The 18598-nt window shown below is 34.1% G+C and overlaps 2 protein-coding genes across 2 annotated transcripts in view; one reads left to right on the forward strand and one right to left on the reverse strand.

Moving 5' to 3' along the window:
- Positions 1 to 2065: 2065 nt before the first annotated feature.
- LOC149476406 (uncharacterized) lies at positions 2066 to 3937 on the forward strand. Its single transcript, XM_089712253.1, has one exon. The coding sequence runs from the start codon at positions 2123 to 2125 to the stop codon at positions 3581 to 3583; it is 1461 nt and encodes a 486-aa protein (XP_089568379.1). The 5' UTR covers positions 2066 to 2122; the 3' UTR covers positions 3584 to 3937.
- A 1882-nt stretch (positions 3938 to 5819) lies between these two features.
- The window catches only part of fra (neogenin protein frazzled), a 92887-nt gene continuing 80108 nt past the window's right edge, over positions 5820 to 18598 (reverse strand). Inside the window, exons 21-31 of the mRNA XM_089712401.1 lie at positions 17990 to 18151; positions 17276 to 17476; positions 16383 to 16533; positions 15845 to 15960; positions 14900 to 15031; positions 13942 to 14030; positions 12977 to 13058; positions 12085 to 12202; positions 11615 to 11793; positions 10822 to 10902; positions 5820 to 9920 (exon numbers count right to left, since the gene is read on the reverse strand). Coding sequence (XP_089568527.1) covers positions 9778 to 9920; positions 10822 to 10902; positions 11615 to 11793; positions 12085 to 12202; positions 12977 to 13058; positions 13942 to 14030; positions 14900 to 15031; positions 15845 to 15960; positions 16383 to 16533; positions 17276 to 17476; positions 17990 to 18151 — 1454 coding nt within the window. The 3' untranslated portion in view covers positions 5820 to 9777. The remainder of the gene's footprint in view (positions 9921 to 10821; positions 10903 to 11614; positions 11794 to 12084; positions 12203 to 12976; positions 13059 to 13941; positions 14031 to 14899; positions 15032 to 15844; positions 15961 to 16382; positions 16534 to 17275; positions 17477 to 17989; positions 18152 to 18598) is intronic.

The raw sequence follows: 18598 nt of genomic DNA on the forward strand, positions 1-18598 counted from the left end.
TTCTACAACTTTTGTATTCACAATTTTTTCACATAACCTCAAAATTTAGGTGAAAAATTCAAAAAACCAAGTTTTTGGTCTTTTATTTTTATCTACTTCAAAATTTATTTTTTTTCTACGAAATTTGGTGGAAACTTACTTTATTATGTCCCAAATACACTGTAATTTATTTGATTGAAAATATTTATTTTTTCGCCTTATTTTGAATTAATACCAAAAAAACAACCTAATTTTCAATCGAAAAGTCACCCGTCAAAATTTCAGCTTTTTTCAAAAACTTGGGGCGCCTTTTATTCATTGAAATCTCTTCTTTCATATGGTGTAAAAAAAATAAACACCACCATAGTAAATGTTCTCAGGAAATGCATACAAACAGTGTGAAAATTAGCTTTTACTAAATCAGGCACACTTCTCGAACTACCTGAAATGTTTTTATCGACATCATTTTGCTTTTGAATATGCTGTAAAATATTAAACTTAGAACGGATAATTATTTTTCTTTTGAAATATCACCGAAAAGCCGATACAAGAGAAGATATAGAGTTCAAGAAGTGTGCCTGATTTAGTAAAAGCTCATTATTACACTGTTTGTATGCATTTCCTGAGAACATTTACTATAGTGGTGTTTATTTTTATTTACACCATATGAAAGTAGAGATTTCAATGAATAAAAGGCACCCCAAGTTTTTGAAAAAAGCTGATATTTTGACGGGTGACTTTTCGATTGAAAATTAGGTTGTTTTTTTGGTATTCATTCAAAATAAGGCGAAAAAATAAATATTTTCAATCAAATAAATTACAGTGTATTTGGGACATAATAAAGTAAGTTTTCACCAAATTTCGTAGAAAAAAAAAATTTTTGAAGTAGATAAATATAAAAGACCAAAAACTTGGTTTTTTGAATTTTTCACCTAAATTTTTAGGTTATGTGAAATAATTGTGAATACAACAGTTGTAGAACTTTTAAGTACCTACAACTTTGCCATTGAACTTTTTTCTATAGGACTTGTAGTTTTGTCGGAAATCAGGAGAAACCATTTTTTTCTCTAAAAAGCTCCCCCCTCCCACTTCCCGAACTCGGATTGACCGTAATTTATTTTTCCTTTTATTTTCATCATATTCCCCTCCTTTTCTAATGGGTTTCATCCGACTGCGATTTTTTTTATCTTTTCATTATTTTTAAAGGCTTCTACCCCAGTCTATAAATCTTACATCAATGTTATAACTTAAAAGTGACGCTACAGTTGGGAAATCAAAATTTCTCAAGCTGTCACGCTAACGAAATGTATGTAACCTCTCTATAGCATCTGTCTGTGTCGATGGATAGCTCGACCAGCATGATTCCACGCTGCACCGTGCCGAACCGGGAAGAAAATTAAACAATATCCAGGTTTCAATGCCGTGTTCCGTCCGAGCAACGTTCAGGCATGAATCACATTATACAAAAAGTATACGATAAAGTTTGTTCGAGGCCCAATACCGACAAGGTGTAGCGTAAATTATATCTCATAATGAGGCACGAGCATAAGATATACCTCGATATACGTATAGCTCTGTTTTGTAACAAATATTGTTATGGTATTTCATATTTGCTGTCCTAGTTATGTTTATGTCCACATAACAATTTCATATAGAACGAAAGTAAATAGTCGCCGCGCTCAAGGCCCGCGATAGAAGCTATGCAATAGCTTAAAAACTGAAGCATGTGTTAGTAAGACAATTTTGTGAAATTTTGACTTGTTTTTGACCCACAATAACGGACAGATTTAAGTCAAACTTTGTTATCAAGGGTCGGTGATAATAAATACAATAATTTCATGAATTTCATTTCGTTTAACCGTGTTTTTAATATTTTTTATTTAAGTCAGATATTTTGTAAAAAAATCAGGATATGGTCGTCTTTACCTTAATACTCACAATAATTTAATTTCACTTAATATTATATTTTATTCTTACTTATTATTGATAATTATTCTTACTTTCAATGTATTGACGTAATTAAAAAAAAATTATATACTATATTAATGCATTTCTGTCCCACAAGCGTCAAAAAATATTGATACAAATATAAGTATGAAAAATATAATTTTTTGTTTCACAGGTATACAGCGCGATCCAAGAAATGAGCGTATACGAGAAGATAGCTCTCACGAGAAATCGCATCATAATTTACTCGCTTAAGACAGGCGCGTTTGCGCAACTAAGACAACTCGTCGATAAAAAATATATCTCCCAAAAAACACCGGAATCTAGTTCTAAAGATCCCGTTGAATATGTGGATATAACAGATTCTTCAGAGCCTCAAATATCTGAAATTAATCCAACACCTAGTCAATCAAAAAATATTTATATATCAGTACCAAGTGTTGTACCGTTCCACGAACTTCCTGAATCACAAAATAGCATGAGACCATTTAATTCTACACCTACTAATCCAATATTCAACCAGCCTATATTACCAAGCGATAATACATCTAAAAAACTTACTGTTTCAGTATCAAACGCTTCTTCATCTGATACTAGTTATACATTATGCGAATCTGATATACCTTTATCACAAGATGACACTACATCTGATTTTCCTTCGTTCACATCCTCTATTACACCATTCAATATTTCATCTGACGTTACACTATCAAAAAATATACCTACACCTAACACTGTATCTAATAATACTCCTTCTGTAATTGTATCACCATCATCATCAATAAATCATAATAATCCGGCTTCTATACACAAAACTAATAATTCTGTAATTGTAAAACTATCAACTTCAAACAATGTTTCATCTAACATTACACCTGAAAATATACCTATTTCTGCACCTAACGTTACACCTGAAAATATACCTATTTCTGCACCTAACGTTACACCTGAAAATATACCTATTTCTGCACCTAACGTTACACCTGAAAATATACCTATTTCTACACCTAACACAGTACCTAATAATACAACTTCGGTTATAGTAAAAGCATCAACATCACATGTACCTATTCCAATACCAACCAAAGTAGAAAATCCAGAAAATCAAACAATTCCAACATCCGATACAAATGTACGACCAAATTTACCAACATGGATGATACAATCTCAAGCTACGGGAAAAGCTCTTAGCTTGCTATTAACACCTATAATAGTTTCTAATAAAGATAAAATTCAAAATACACAAATTGAGGAAATAGACTCAGATGAAACAGATTCTATAGAAAATCAATTACAAATCAAAGTTGAACCAGAAATAATAGGTTCAAATGAATCGGCAAGTAATGAAACTTTGTATATACCGCCTTTATTAATAGGACCAAAAATAATGGATAATAAATCTAATAAAAATAGTGTTTCTGATAATACCAATATAAAGGCAGAAACTGAAAATGATCAAAATGAGCCACCAGAAGAAAATTTGGAACATAAATTTCATGAATTCGAAATAAATAATGACAATTCAGTTGAAAATGAAAATTCACTCGAAAATATATCAGAGTCTGACCCTCTGGATATATCAGCGTCTGATTGTAAAGAAATTAAAAGTGAAGAGAATACGCAAACTTCTGAAGAATTAAATAAAAAGTTGATTTAAAAAATAAAACTTAAAAAACTTAACCAATCTAACTGATAGTTATAGACGCAAAAGAAAATGAATGTAAATTATATGAACGTAGTGTTAATTTTTGTAAATAATTATTTTTTATTTATATAAATACAATTTGAGAATAATAATTAGGTTAGAATTTAATAGAAGTAAGCCAATTAATTATGATAAGTGCACGACTGTAATGTAGGTATGTATTAATAATATCACTCTTCAATAGTATTGTTGTAAAATGTTGTAACATGATAAATTACAATAATTTTGTAAATCATGGAATCTTATTAAAAATTATGTTAATAATTAATATTGAATGTGGTGTGTAATAAATTTTTATGAATTTAAGCGAAATTGTTTTATTTACCCCCAAATACATATATCAATACTTTTTTACCAAAATTTCATAGACAATCATTGTATTAAAACGTAAAATTTACATGTTTTTTTACATCAAATATTACAGTATAGCAAGCAATTAACACTGTAGTTCAATGCATTTTATTCAATCCAGAAATAATATTTCAAAGTAATATTTACGTAGTTAAGATACCATAACAATCAATATCAAAATAAAAATAAAGTATTCAAAATAAAAATAAAGTAAGTAAATAAAGGACTTATTCAAAAAAAACCGGGTTCGAATCCCAAACTGAAAACCAGTTTCAGATGAATGCAATTTTTCTTGTAACTAAAATCAATGACATGGTTCCTAAGTAAAAGAACTAAGAACGTCTTATAAGTTCAGACCATGTTCAGACTTTTCCATACTGACCGATTAATGTTACATCAATTATCTATGACGAATAAAATTAAGTGACATATTTACCAAAAAACCGGGTTCGATTCCCAAACTGAAAACCAGTTTCTTACATGAACTGTTTTTGTCACTAAAATCAACGACATGGTTCCTAAGAAAACAACTACTTAAACTTTTTCTAAACTAACCGATAAATCTTACATCAATGTTATAACTTAAAAGTGACGCTACAGTTGGGAAATCAAAATTTCTCAAGCTGTCACGCTAACGAAATGTATGTAACCTCTCTATAGCATCTGTCTGTGTCGATGGATAGCTCGACCAGCATGATTCCACGCTGCACCGTGCCGAACCGGGAAGAAAATTAAACAATATCCAGGTTTCAATGCCGTGTTCCGTCCGAGCAACGTTCAGGCATGAATCACATTATACAAAAAGTATACGATAAAGTTTGTTCGAGGCCCAATACCGACAAGGTGTAGCGTAAATTATATCTCATAATGAGGCACGAGCATAAGATATACCTCGATATACGTATAGCTCTGTTTTGTAACAAATATTGTTATGGTATTTCATATTTGCTGTCCTAGTTATGTTTATGTCCACATAACAATTTCATATAGAACGAAAGTAATCTCTCAAAACTTTCGTTTGAAAGTATTTAGGAAAAAATTCGCAATTCGATCTTCGAAATCTATAGAGTGCGTTGGCTCGCAGGACTGCCGCGGTCGTTCGGCCGCGATTGATGCGTTGGCTCGCAGGACTGCCGCGGTCGTTCGGCCGCGGCGTTTTAGGCGCCCCAAAACAAAACAGATGAACAATAAGCAATAATGTTGATGATGGATTTTAGCTACGAATAGTAAATCCGAGGAATGTAAATTGATAGTGTAAACCTATATCATCTGCTAATGCAGTTTTTGAAAACGATTTTTGATATTCCGTCCTAATGATAGTTAATTTAGTTTGAAAATCAAGTGTGGCAGAAGGAATAAAAATAAAAATAATTGAAATACCATTGTTGTGCGTATTTTTAATAATGTAATGGAGAAGTTAATTTATAACGTAGTCATTTATCTGATATGCAGTGGGTTTTTTAGTCGTACAATTAAACTTTTTCCAAATGATGTATGAGAATAGAATGAAGAGGTTAAGATCTAGGAGATTAATATTTTATATTTGATCGATTTTAGATCAGAGTGAAATCGAAATAAAAGGAAGAATATCTTTCCAATTTGTACTTATACTATATGAATCGTGTAGGTAATAGGTTTTAGTTTTATATACGATTTCTAAGGATACCTATTTATTCTTACATATTGAGCGATGGACCCAGTATATGTAACACATATCTTTATAAAAATATATTTCTTATGCGTGTGTTTGTTCCTAAACACCTCCAAAACGGCAGAATCAATTTTAATGAAATTTTTGGAATGAAAGGATGTGGGAAGGGTAAATAAAATGCATGAATACTTGATAAATAATAGGAGTTTATTGAACCTAATTGTACATTTTACGCCGAACACTATACATAATTGAACATATCCTAAAATTACACAAATTATATAATTAAAAATAATTCCGAATAAATATCCAGTCTCATTGAGGTGGGAAATAAATGCACCTTTAAACATTTTATTTATCGATTTGTAGCATTTGCGTGTAAAATAAACGATTTTTATACCTCACTAAAGTGAAGTCCCATGTCCCCTAGTGGGGTAAGGGGCAGATGCATTATACATCTGTTTCACTGATCGATTTTCTTTTAGGGACAAGTAGGTGATAAACCTTCTGTGTCCTACCAGACCGAGACATTTTTTTTCTTCGTCTCCACCGGGAATCGAACCCAGAACCCCTCGGTGCTCGTGCTACGCTCACGCGTCAACCACTGTACCAAGGAGGCGATTATACCTCACTTTTACTGTGTAAATGATGTTTTCTCCAAATGCTTCAAATCGATAAACAACAATTAAAAACAACATTGTAAAACAAATCAGTCTAATATTTCACTTATTAATAAATACAATTTCCGAATGTTTCGTTGTTTGTACAATTCGTATAAAATAATATAATCATAATAAATATCTACTGAGACCATTGAGAAATAAGTTTGAATTTTGTTTAAAAATCAGTCGAATTAAAATATATATAAATCAATTGCATACAAGACGATGTTTACACAATATTTATATTAAAATGTTTGCATGAGCCAAAAATATCATATTATATGTAACACAAAGATAAGATTTTTAAGCTATTGCATAGCTTCTATCGCGGGCCTTGAGCGCGGGGACCGAATCCAGAAATTCCGTAACGAAAAAACCTCACGCTCCCCACTCCGACGGGCGCGGAGGTGTGGCTTGAAGGCATGCTATGCCATAGCTTTACCGCGGCAGTCCCCGAGTGCCACACGTCTTTTTTTCGTCTGGTAAAATATTTTTTTCATAAAATATTCGTAATTTTAACTGACAATTGAGTTAATGAACATATACGAGAGATTTGGAATCTTACAACATATAATATGATATTTGCGCATGCAAACTGTTCCAATTTATAACGTTGTGTAGTAACATCATTTGGATTATAGATAAAAAATAACATATTATGTAATATGGCGGACTTTACTGGAAGAAATATTACAATTAAAACTAATGTATTTAGCATTTACGTTGCAACGATGTTTTTTGTGCGTTTTTAAACAAAATCTATACATATAATAAAATCGCAGGAAAGTCAAAACTGTACATTGAAAATTCATTAAAAGAATACTTGTGGCGTGATCTACAATCGATACCGAAGCCAAAATATAGTTTTTAGAATTTTTGTCTGTTTGTGTGTATGTCCGGGCTAATCTCAAAAAGTACTGCATGGATTTGCTTCAAATTTTGTACAGAGATAGCTTGAGACCTGAGAAAGGACATAGGATAGGTTCTATCCCGGAAAATCCCACGGGAACGGGAACTATGCGGGTTTTTCTTTGACTACGCGGGCGGAAAGCTAGTAATAAATATTAGTTTGGATTCGCCGGTCGTTGCATCGTAAATGCCAAAGACAAAAATAGTTTCGCGCGCATTTTCAAATGTATGATACACTTACAAACGTAATAATTATAGAAAAATATTAAATAGGAGCGTATTTACACGGGAGTTCAGTTAAATATAAAATGTTACTTTTATCTATGCACAAGTACCTAACTATATTAAGTAGTTGGTTTCTAGAAAAAAATATCTTTACAAAATGTTTCTAGGGAAACAATTTTAAGGCATGTATTTATTTTAAACCTTGCTTGTGCCTAAATAGAAGTAAAATCAACTATTTGGATACAACTATTGCGATAACGAATCGGTAAAAAAACATCGGTTGGTAAATCTATTATAAAATTTCTATTTCAAAATGTCGGTTTTTTGTTAATAAAAAATATAAGTTTCTGGTTATATACAAAAGTGGTATCCAAATACAGAACTTACAAATATAAAGCCTGGGTCATCGACCCGTAAAAATATTAAACAACAATGTCAAAAAACCGTGTTCGATATTAATCCTTATTCCTTACGAGTTAAGGTACAAAATATTTACAACAAGTGGATCCGTGCGTTTACATAAAAGCTACAATGAGCCACAGATTAAAAATCTGGTTTATTCATAAAAAAGAGCCTGTGTGCCGAGCACACGTGTCAGAAGTGAAACTTTGGCAAGATTTGAAAGATACCAAAATCGTCGCCTTACTCCATGACGTGATGGTATTGCCATGACGTGACCGTGGGCATTTTACTCTCAACGCGCCTAAAGAAGTTTCACTCCAATAGGCAAGTTACTGCCAATAATGTATTTTATCCAAGTTATTATATTTGAACTAAAATTTCTTGAGGCGCGTTGAGAGTAAAATTTAAAGGTTGCGTCATAGCAATACCGTCACGTCATGAAGTACGGCGACGATCTTGTTATCTATGACGATCTTGCCAAAGTTTCACTTCTGACACGTGTGCTCAGCACACGCTCTTTATTATTATTTTGGCAAGTTTTTTAATCTGTGACTCGTGGATTATAGAAAATTCGATGGAGATCGTCAGTCTAATTACAAAATTGATCTCTAACGTAAAGACGTATAAAAATTTGAGCTCGCTCAACACTTAATTTATATATTTTTAGTATATTCGAGGCCTGCGGTGTCAATTCGTTAGTCAATTTATTTATTAATAAATTTCGACAACTATTAGTCAAAGGCCGATATGTCATATGATACTTGTGTATCGTTTTAAAGGCTTTTTTCGGTTTTCGTCATTCTTAGAAATACAGAGTTTTGGCATTAGTCCGATTTCTATAAATTTCATGCGATTATTTCATTCATTTTAAACTGTTAAAACAAAAAAAATACAATTATTAAGTACATATTTGTTTTAAAAAATAATAAATATGGCAAGTTGAATGCATCGCAAAATTAAATAAAGTGACATTCAAAAAAATTATGTAAAAATATCTAAAAACTGCATATACTTAGTAGTATAAAAAAAATCGAAATAATTCCCGAAAATTCAATTTTTAATACAGACGATACAATTTTTTATCATGCCGTAAAAAGGAACGCACCACTCGACTAGCATAAATATAATACATTATTTTACAAAATATCAACTATACATAGAACTTAGAGCAATCAATAAACTAATATGGCAGTATTTATAATTAAAATCTAAAATATTTAAATAATTTAAAAATCAGTACAATTCGTCATATTTTTTCAAAATTCACTCATAATAAATAATAGTTATAAAAATTATAATACGTCGAAGTATTAACAATATTCTGAATTTGTCGACAATTGTTTTAATTTTACAATGGAAGTCGCTTAAGTCACATAAAGTAGGTTTATGAAGCCGAAGATGTCAATTCTGGCTAATTAGCCACATTTCGGAGCCTCCATATACAGTATAATTAGCAAAAAGGTCCGCTAACAGTGGAACTGCAGCTTTAGCAGTCTTTCAACTATCATAACCGGAAAAGAGTTAATTTTTTTTTTATCTGGCTAATTAGCCACCTCTTTATACATAACACGTAACTGTGGAACTGCTGCTTTTGGAGCAGTCCCTGAATTATCGACATTTTTTGCCTTTTCTCTGCGGTCTAATATCCGATAGTCTTTCATTTCTTCAGATCCAGCTATATCTTTTACAATTGGCTAATTAGCCACTATCTGAAGTGAATTCTGTCTTATTAGTCATATTTTGGAGTTTTCACAGTACAATTGTTATATATTTTAAAATATAATAGTCCCAAAGTCCCGCTGCTGCTGTTTGATATCAGAGAGGTCCTTCATCAGTCCCTTAAAGTGGATTCTGGCTAAATAGCTGCTGCTTCATTAACCCCATAAATATCGGGATCCTCATCTTTTACATCTGGCTAATTAGCCACATTTCCACATATTTAGCCGCTAGCAATGGAACTGCTGCTGCGTGATAGCAGACAGGTCCTTCATCAGCCCCTCCAAGTTCTGCATGTCGCGGTGCAGCCGTTCCGTAGAACGGGACGGAGTGAGGGGCTCCAGTTCTGCCCCGCTGTGGGGGACACTACCTCCTGGGGACATTTTAATTGAAATAAATTTAGGGCCATATAAATTTATAAAGAATAGAAAAAATTCGATCACTCAGCGGGACTCAAACCCGCATCCTTTCGCGCCATTCCAGGGCGGATGCCTGACCAATTCAGCCACTCGTGACCCGCTAGAGCAATCGAATTTATTCTATTCTTTATAAATTTATATTTATAAAGCATTTGAATGCCATAAAACTAAAAATATTAATTCAATAAATGTAGGGCCGATTTTTCAATGCTTGGATAAAACTTATTCGTCGAATAACGTATAAAACTACCATTTTAAAAACGTATTCTAATTGCCCGTATTTGACAGTTTAGGTGGCATTTTAATAATATCGTGTAATACTTTATTGGACGGATAAGTTTTATCCAAGCATTGAAAAATCAGCCCTTATAATAATAACTTATTTAGTCAACCCCCTATGGTTATGATTGATTTGAATTGACAAAAGGACACACACGGATGGTTTGATTTGATTTGATAAAAGGTAAAAATGTACTTTACAGTACGTCAAATGAAGGGGAGGGTTGACACAAATGACAGTCTTATTTGATAATTTTACAAATGAAGTTTTAGAGTTATGTCAGATTTTGACGATGTTTCAATGGTAAAGCGGGCAAATTATCATCCAGTTTTGTAACCTAACCTATAGTTTGGGTTTTGTACAATAAATGTACGTATTTATAAATGAATATCGGTTCTAGGAATTTATCTTGGAAAAACCATTGAACCATTTGAAACAACATAACCTAATAGATTAGAGGCCCGTGCCAAAAAATAATGAGTCATATGAACCACCAGGTGAGCATAAAATAAAAATATAATAGAGGAAGGACAAAAAGGGGGATAATTCACTTTTGTTGTGTTTTTGTTACGTACCTAATTGCAATCTATTTGGAATATGTCCTGGCGAAGAGTTCGCACTCTTCTTATATGGTGACGTCTCTCTCACACTACCCGCTGGAAATAATAAAATACAATATAATATAGTGGGTTGTTGTTATCCAACTTTGCTAAAAGGGGGGTAATGTTTTATATAAAGTCAAACTCAAATTCAAACATTTATTTATTCAATTAGACTTCTTTTAGAAGCACTTTTGAATCGTCATTACATATTTTTAACATTTACCACCGATTCGGAAAGCAGTATCTACGGAGAAGAATCGGCAAGAAACCCCATAGTTGCTCTTTATAATCATGTCAGTTTTACAATTTAATTTTACAAAATACATAATATGTAACATCATATATTATAATAATATTCCAAAGAAATATAGAATAATGTTGTGAAACTTTAAATGTAAATTAATTTAAAAAAAACTCAATCATCATATTTATTGAGCACTAATTACAAATCAAATGTACATTCGATACTCTAAAGTGCAAAAATAGTGGCATGTGACAGTTATGTATTTTATGTGTGTGCATGTGTTTGTATACGTAGGTACATATGTATGTGTATAATGTACATATGTGTGTGTGTATGGTATGTAATTGGCTCTAAATATTCTTATTACCTAAGCTAAATGGATAATGATTTATTATGTATGGAATTGTGTTCGTGTGTCGATTTATATGTATTTCCATATATTATGTTTGTGTGTATCTTTAACTCGCTTGTATGTGTAGCGTGTCTGAATTTTTGTACATATGTGTGTGTGTATCCACTCACCTTTAGAATGCGACGGCGTAGAATGATCGGACGCGTTATCTAACGCGAAACTGTGCAACGCACCGGTATGTGCCCGTCGCTGTAACGAGCCCGCACCGGTATTGGTACCGATACCGGTACCGGTACCGGTGTTGCCCGGTATTGTGTTTGTACCCGCTTCACTGCTGAGCGAGTCTCGGCTGTGGACACGTAGATAAATAGTTTTATATAGTTGTAGAAATATTCAAGTTAGTTTTATATATTATGTAGCTATAGAAACAGTTGTATAATGAGGGTAGGTCAATATAAAACAATATATATATATTTAATGTTTAGTTTTAAGCATTCACAAATGTACATATATTGTGTGTGTGTGTACGGTCAGCAATATACATTGTACAGTGTGTATACAAAAAATACTGTGTATGTTTACGGTCAGCAAAACACAATATAAAATGTGTGTTTGTGTGTATGTACAGTCAGCAACTCACTGTGTATAATGTCCCAGCGGCTCATAAGCCACATAGTGCCCTCTCTCTCTCGCACTTAACGCAGTCGCATATACATCGGTACCTGCACATGCGCTTAGAGGACATGTACTTGCACCGCCTGGGAATTAAAAAACAAAGATAAATAAATAAATAAATAAATAAATAAATATTAAAGGACATTATTATTTATTACACAAATCGACCTAGTCCCACAGCAAGCTCAATTAAGGCTTGTGTTGTGGGTACTAGGGGACGATAAATATAATATTTAATAAATACATATATATAGATAACACCCAGACCCAAGAACAAATAATTGAGTTCATCACACAACTATTTGCCCTGACCGGGGATCGAACCCGGGACCGTCGCCTCAGTAGGCAGTTACTTTACCACTGCGCCAACCGCGTCGTCAAACGGATCAGATGGATGCTAGCTTGAAATAAAATTAAATGATGTGTTTTTGATATTGTGCGGACTTTGCACTGTACGCGTTACACCGCAAGTACTTTTTTCAAACAAATTTGATTGTAAGAAAATTCACGAGACACTTGAAAAGATGCCGAACAGTAATAACAATTTCTCGAATCTATCTAGATTTAAATTCTATCCCACGAAATCAGCATGATATTAAAAACACTGATAAAATGAAATCAAAAAGGTTTTTATCACGTATACGTTCTCAAAACGAAGTACTATTATCATTTATAGTTTGAAATAAATACATTAAATAAAATTTGAAATAATTTAATCAAGTTTTCAAATTAACACAACAAAATACCCTTCAATAACATTAAATTCCCACTAAAATAACCAAAAAGAAGACATAAGAAGAGAACGTAAGAGTCAAGAAGAGTCAACAAGAGTCAAGAAGAGTCAAACTCATACATACACGGTGCAGGTGGTGCGTGTAACGACGCGAGAGAAGATTGCGCTGAGCTCAGCGGCGCTACTCCTGTGAGGAGGGGGGTACTCTGGAAATAGTAGGTAATAGATTATTATTAAAAAAAAATTGGTTGTCTGTAAAGTCGGTTTACTGACGATAGTTGAACGTGATAACGCGCTGCTACCAATAAGACGTGCCACCAGCGCTCGAGATGAGACGGGAGATCGGTCCGTCTCTCTCTCGTTATACCTGCGATCGCGCTCGTGAGGTTTTGGTGTGACACAAGTTTCTGAACATGTCACCCGACTAAAACGATTTTAAAAACGTTATCACATTAAAAAAATAAGAAAGCAGTATGAAACATCTATTTATTTATAAAAGACTAGCTTTTCGCCCGCGTTTTCAGAAAAAAACCATCATAGTTCCCGTTCCTGTGGGATTTCCGGGATAAAACCTATCCTATGTGTTAATCCAAGTTACCCTCTATATGTGTGCTAAATTTCATTATAACCGGTTTAGTAGTTTATGCGTGAAAGCCATACATACATACATACATACAAACCTCTTTATAATATTAGTATTGAAAAATCAAAAAAGTGGTAAAAACAGTTGAAAATGATACATTTAATTTGCATACATAAAACAATATTTTTCTTAATTTGTAGAAATAAAACAAATAATTTCTTAATTTGTAGAAATACTATTTACAACTAGATTTCCGCCCGCGGCTTCACCTGCGTTTTCAAAGGAAAACCCGCATAGTTCCCGTTCCCATGGGATTTCCGGGATAAAACCTATCCTATGTCCTCAATGGACTCCTAAACCACTTAACCGATTATAATAAAATTCGCACACCATGTGCAGTTCGATCCAAGTTGAGAGATAGGATAGTTTAAACATGTAGGTACCACGGGCGAAGCCGGGGCGGACCGCTAGCATAATATAATTATGTATTATAATATTAAACCCACCTGATCAGGCATATGCCGTCGTCTCTCACACGTAGAAGTGCACCCCACGCCCATCCCCACTCCGACCCCCACCCCCACTCCTGTCATGGCTGAAAGGATCATTTTTATTTTATAGTGTTAAATATGTTTTAAGATATGATTTTTTGTTGTTGTAAGGAGTGAGATAGTTTGGTACATTATAGAAAAAATGAAAATAAAATGGTAAATTGCGGAAAAATTCATTAAAAAACATAGTGATATCTCACAAAAATATATAATATGTAATAATAATAGGATGATATTTCGCATAGGATTGCTTTTGATACGATGGAATCCATAATAATAAATAACAAAAAATTAAGAGAAAAAAAACTGCGTAAAATAAAAAAGTATAACACAAAAGTGTGCACCAAAATAATTGAACTAAAAACAAAAAAAAACTAAAAACAACACAACACACACAATCGGGCGGGTCGCAGCGGTTGCAACGCGGCGTTCGACACGCGTCCGAACCGCCCGAGCTCGAGCAACACCCCGTGCGGGACTCTTGCACAGACAAACATAGATAAAATAAAGGTAAATAAAAAGCGTAAAAAAAACGTAAAATAACTGAGTCTTAAAAGTGTACAATAATAGAAAACGGACAGTTCACTACTGTTTATAGACAGTCTCACTACTATTCGTAGACAGTCTCACTATTTTTTTTAGACACTTACACTACTGTTTGTAGACAGTGTCACTACTGTTTGTAGACAGATTCACTTCTGTTTGTAGACAGTATACTGTTTGTACACATTCTCTATTTTATAAGAATATGTATTTTATTATCTCTATTTTATAGTATATAAGTTTAATTAATCATACTGGTTTAAGTCTGGAGAGGAAGGCGTCGATCGTCTGTAACAATTTGATCCTGCGATCGTAGTGTCTAAATTGTTTTGTATGTATGTATTGTTTCTAAATAAACTACGTAACTCACCGACATAAGTAGGCACATATCGTCGGTCCAATGACGCAGGTGTAGTGCGAGTCGGTTCGTACTCAGCAGGCGGTGCTCGGAGTGTTAGCGTGGACGATACTAGGGCTCCTGTGTCCACGCTGCCCGCTGATACTGGGGAGATTGGGTAAATTGTTGAAGAATGTGGAAAAAATTGGGGAGAAAATCGGAAAAATTGGGTAAAACGCGTTTTAGAATCAGACATAGATGGAAAAAGTAAAAAACACGCGTATTGTGAGTCAAGGCTACTGGCAAATAGGAGAAAATTGGGTAAAATTATTGATTAGTGATCCGAGGTGCGATGAAAAATTGCAAAAAATAGACTTCTTAGAGCATATTATTAAAGTCGGATCTGACGCATATTTAATCTAGCAAAAACAGTCAACAGGGAAAGAAATGAAAACAGACACGTATTTTGTTAACAGAAATAGGATGAAAACCATAATTCTGTTAGTCCTGTTAAAAAAATGGAAATCAATACGACGGTTACAACAAGGATTCTACACTTTCCTTGCAATGTTGCTTATCATACAAAATTAATAAGATATCATGCGTTTTAAAGTCAAATAAAAATTATTTTACTGGTTCTACAAGTTTACCTAAAATTGAACTAAAAGAATCTTACTAACAACGTAAGTTGTAACTACAAGTCAAACATGTTATAGAAAAAAATCAAATGCACTTAAAATCAAATGCATGTAATAGAAAAAATCAAATGCACTAAAATCAAATGCACTTAAAATCAAATGCATGTTATAGAAAAACTCAAATGCACTAAAATCAAATGCACTTAAAATCAAATGCATGTTTTAGAAATAATCAAATGCACTAAAATCAAATGCACTTAAAATCAAATGCATGTTATAGAAAAATCAAATGCACTTATAACATAACAAGCCAAAAAACAAAAAGGTAACCAACTCGTACTCTTACTGGCTGAGCTGTGCAGACTCTTGTCCATGTGCTTCAGCTCCATCTGGTCGTGGTGTATCCACAGGTCCGGGGGTTTGATTCCCGCTGAGGCAGACGCCTTTTGGTATGTGCTGGAGGGAAAAGATAATTTTACACTTTTATTATTTAGTGTATCTCGATAAAAAAATATATTTTACAACATTAGCTGTTTCTCGTCATGCTTGATTTTGATATGATATTACTATTGTAATCAGTTTGTAGTTTAGTTTGAAGTCTAGTGACTTGTATTTGCTTTGTCTAGTATAGTGAAGAAATCAGCACTAGATCACACTACACATAATAAAGTGTAGTGTATTTCACTTTTAAGAAATCTAGTAGTGAAGTATATTGTAGTCTCGGGTTATGTGACGTAGTGTACTGTATAGTGTAGTGTAATGTACAGCTGTAGTTTAGTGTATAGTGTAGTGTAGTGTGTTATAGTGTAATGTAGTGTTGTGTGTTATAGTGTAGTGTAGTGCGTATCTATAGTGTAGTGTGTTGTAGTGTAGTATACCTAGTGTCAGGCGACAGCGGGGGCTGTGTCCTGCGACAGCACAGCGACAGCGCGAGCGCAGCCGCTAGAGCGAGCACGGCACACGCCCCGCCCGCACTCGCCCACAGCCACGCTGATGTGGCGCTAGCTAGACCCGCTCCTTCACCACTTTCTGAACACAGAAGTGGGATAGGGAATATCTTTAAACGATTCACACAAAAAATGTGTGCGTGTACTTAGTGTACACACGTAAGAAGTGAAACTTCTCTATGACCTTATTTTTTCTATAAATAATTTACTATGTATATGCAACTTTACAGAAATACGTCGAATCACGCGTGGTAGGGATAAGAAAAAGATGGCGCGTAACGGAAAAATGTCACACGTAACGAAAAAATGTTACACTCATTTTTTTTCCAACCCCGATAAAGAAGTTTCATTTCAAAAAGCTGCACGATTGTTCGACTGTTCGTTACAGATACGATATTAATGAACATGGTGATAATGATAGAAATCAAAGTGGTGATGATAATAATGAAAGAATATTTGTTAAAACAAGTGTTAGTAGCAATGATAGTGAAGATTATGATGACGATGAAGATCTTAAAGGTAATGATAAACATTATAATTATATTAATAATTCGCCCGTGGTACATATTTCGCAATAAAAGGTAGCCTATGTTCTTTTTCAGGGTCTAAAGATTATTTGTGGCAAATTTCATCAAAGTCGGTCCAGTAGTTTATGAGCCTATTCATTACAATCAAATAAAGTTTTCCTCTTTTTATTATTAGTGTAGATTATGAAAACGATCTTAATGGTGACGATAATAAAACTAAGGATCCAAGAAGAAAGGATCTTTCTGTTTGTGATGATAATAATGATCTATACTTGATGATGAACACCCCTTACTCACCAAGTCCAGTAGTATACGTTATAATCGGGCTAAAAGGGCCCAGCCCCTTGCTATTCCGCGCCTGTATTTTAAAGCTATACGTGGTCCTGGCCCTGAGCCGGTCCACGCGGGCCCTGGTCCTGTCGCCCACGACCGCGACCGCGGTCCATTCTTCAGCAGCCCCGGTCGTTGGACGTTGGATTGCGTACATTATTACGTAGCCTGTTGAAAATGAGTTTGGCTTAAATGTAATGTGATATTTTTAATGTTTTATGGAGAGGAAAATTAGTTTTGTGTCCCATTTTGATATTTTTAAGTAATTGTAATATTGTAAGTGTATTGTTTATTTGAATAAAAGCATGTTGATTTTGAATTTGGGTTTTATTTTAATTTTCGAGGTTTTGACTAAAACGTACGCACACACACGTACACGCACAATTGCATACGTTTGCTTAAACGTAGTATGTTCTATAAACAATTTTGTCTAAAATAGCTCGCACGCGGGGCGGACCCGGGGGCAGCCTCTAGTGTCGTGTTGCTGGCTGACATGGACCAAAGGCACTTTTTACCTTGCTATATGGCCCAAAACCTTGCCAAAACGTCCTAAAGTAAGAAATTTGGCAGCAAAACCTTGCCAAACCCGCTTAAAATCAAGAATTTCGCCGCAAAACCCTTGGGTAACCTTCCTAAACCTTCAGAAACTTTACAAAAGCTTCCCCCCCTCCCCCCACTCACCAGTAATCCTGCCGTTGGGTCTAGCGGGCGGGGTCCAGGCCAGGTCGGCGGCGCGCGCGGGCGGCGTGGCGGGCGACGCGCGCACCTCGCGCGGGGCCGACCCGGGGGCAGCCTCTAGTGTCGTGTTGCTGGCTAGCATGGACCATGCGGACTCGCGACCGCCTTACAAACAAACAAAAATACTTTATTGTGCACCACAGAAAGAAGTACAGAATACAATATTAAATAGAAGAGCACAACAGGCGGTCTCATCGCTCAGACAGCCTTACATGGTGGAAAAGGAATATTTTGCGATTAAGCAGGCTAAAGGGAAAAAATATCTTTTTGACATGCAATTAATTAGAGGCAGAACAAAGAAAATGTTGTTTCTTCCATCCACGACATTTTAAACACAAAAAATTAACAAACTTAGAATATTATAATATATTTCATACATTATTCGAGAACATCTCTTTTGGACACTAATTCTGTTAGAATTCTGTCGAAATAAAAATAAAATTTATAAAAAAAGAACATGTGTGTTCACAAAAACTTCAAAAAAAACGAAAAATAATTTAAAAAATATATTCATTTTTTTCACTGAAACAGCCTTTACATTGCACCATGTTT

The sequence above is a fragment of the Colias philodice genome, chromosome 28, assembly GCF_061535455.1.
Source record: "Colias philodice isolate Cphi_HAF_F1 chromosome 28, ilColPhil1 Martin Lab GWU primary, whole genome shotgun sequence".
Taxonomy (NCBI): Eukaryota; Metazoa; Arthropoda; class Insecta; order Lepidoptera; family Pieridae; genus Colias; species Colias philodice.

Excerpts from the sequence above, each read along its gene's own strand:
- LOC149476406 (XM_089712253.1), top strand. The coding sequence starts at position 2,123 with ATGAGCGTATACGAGAAGATAGCTCTCACGAGAAATCGCATCATAATT.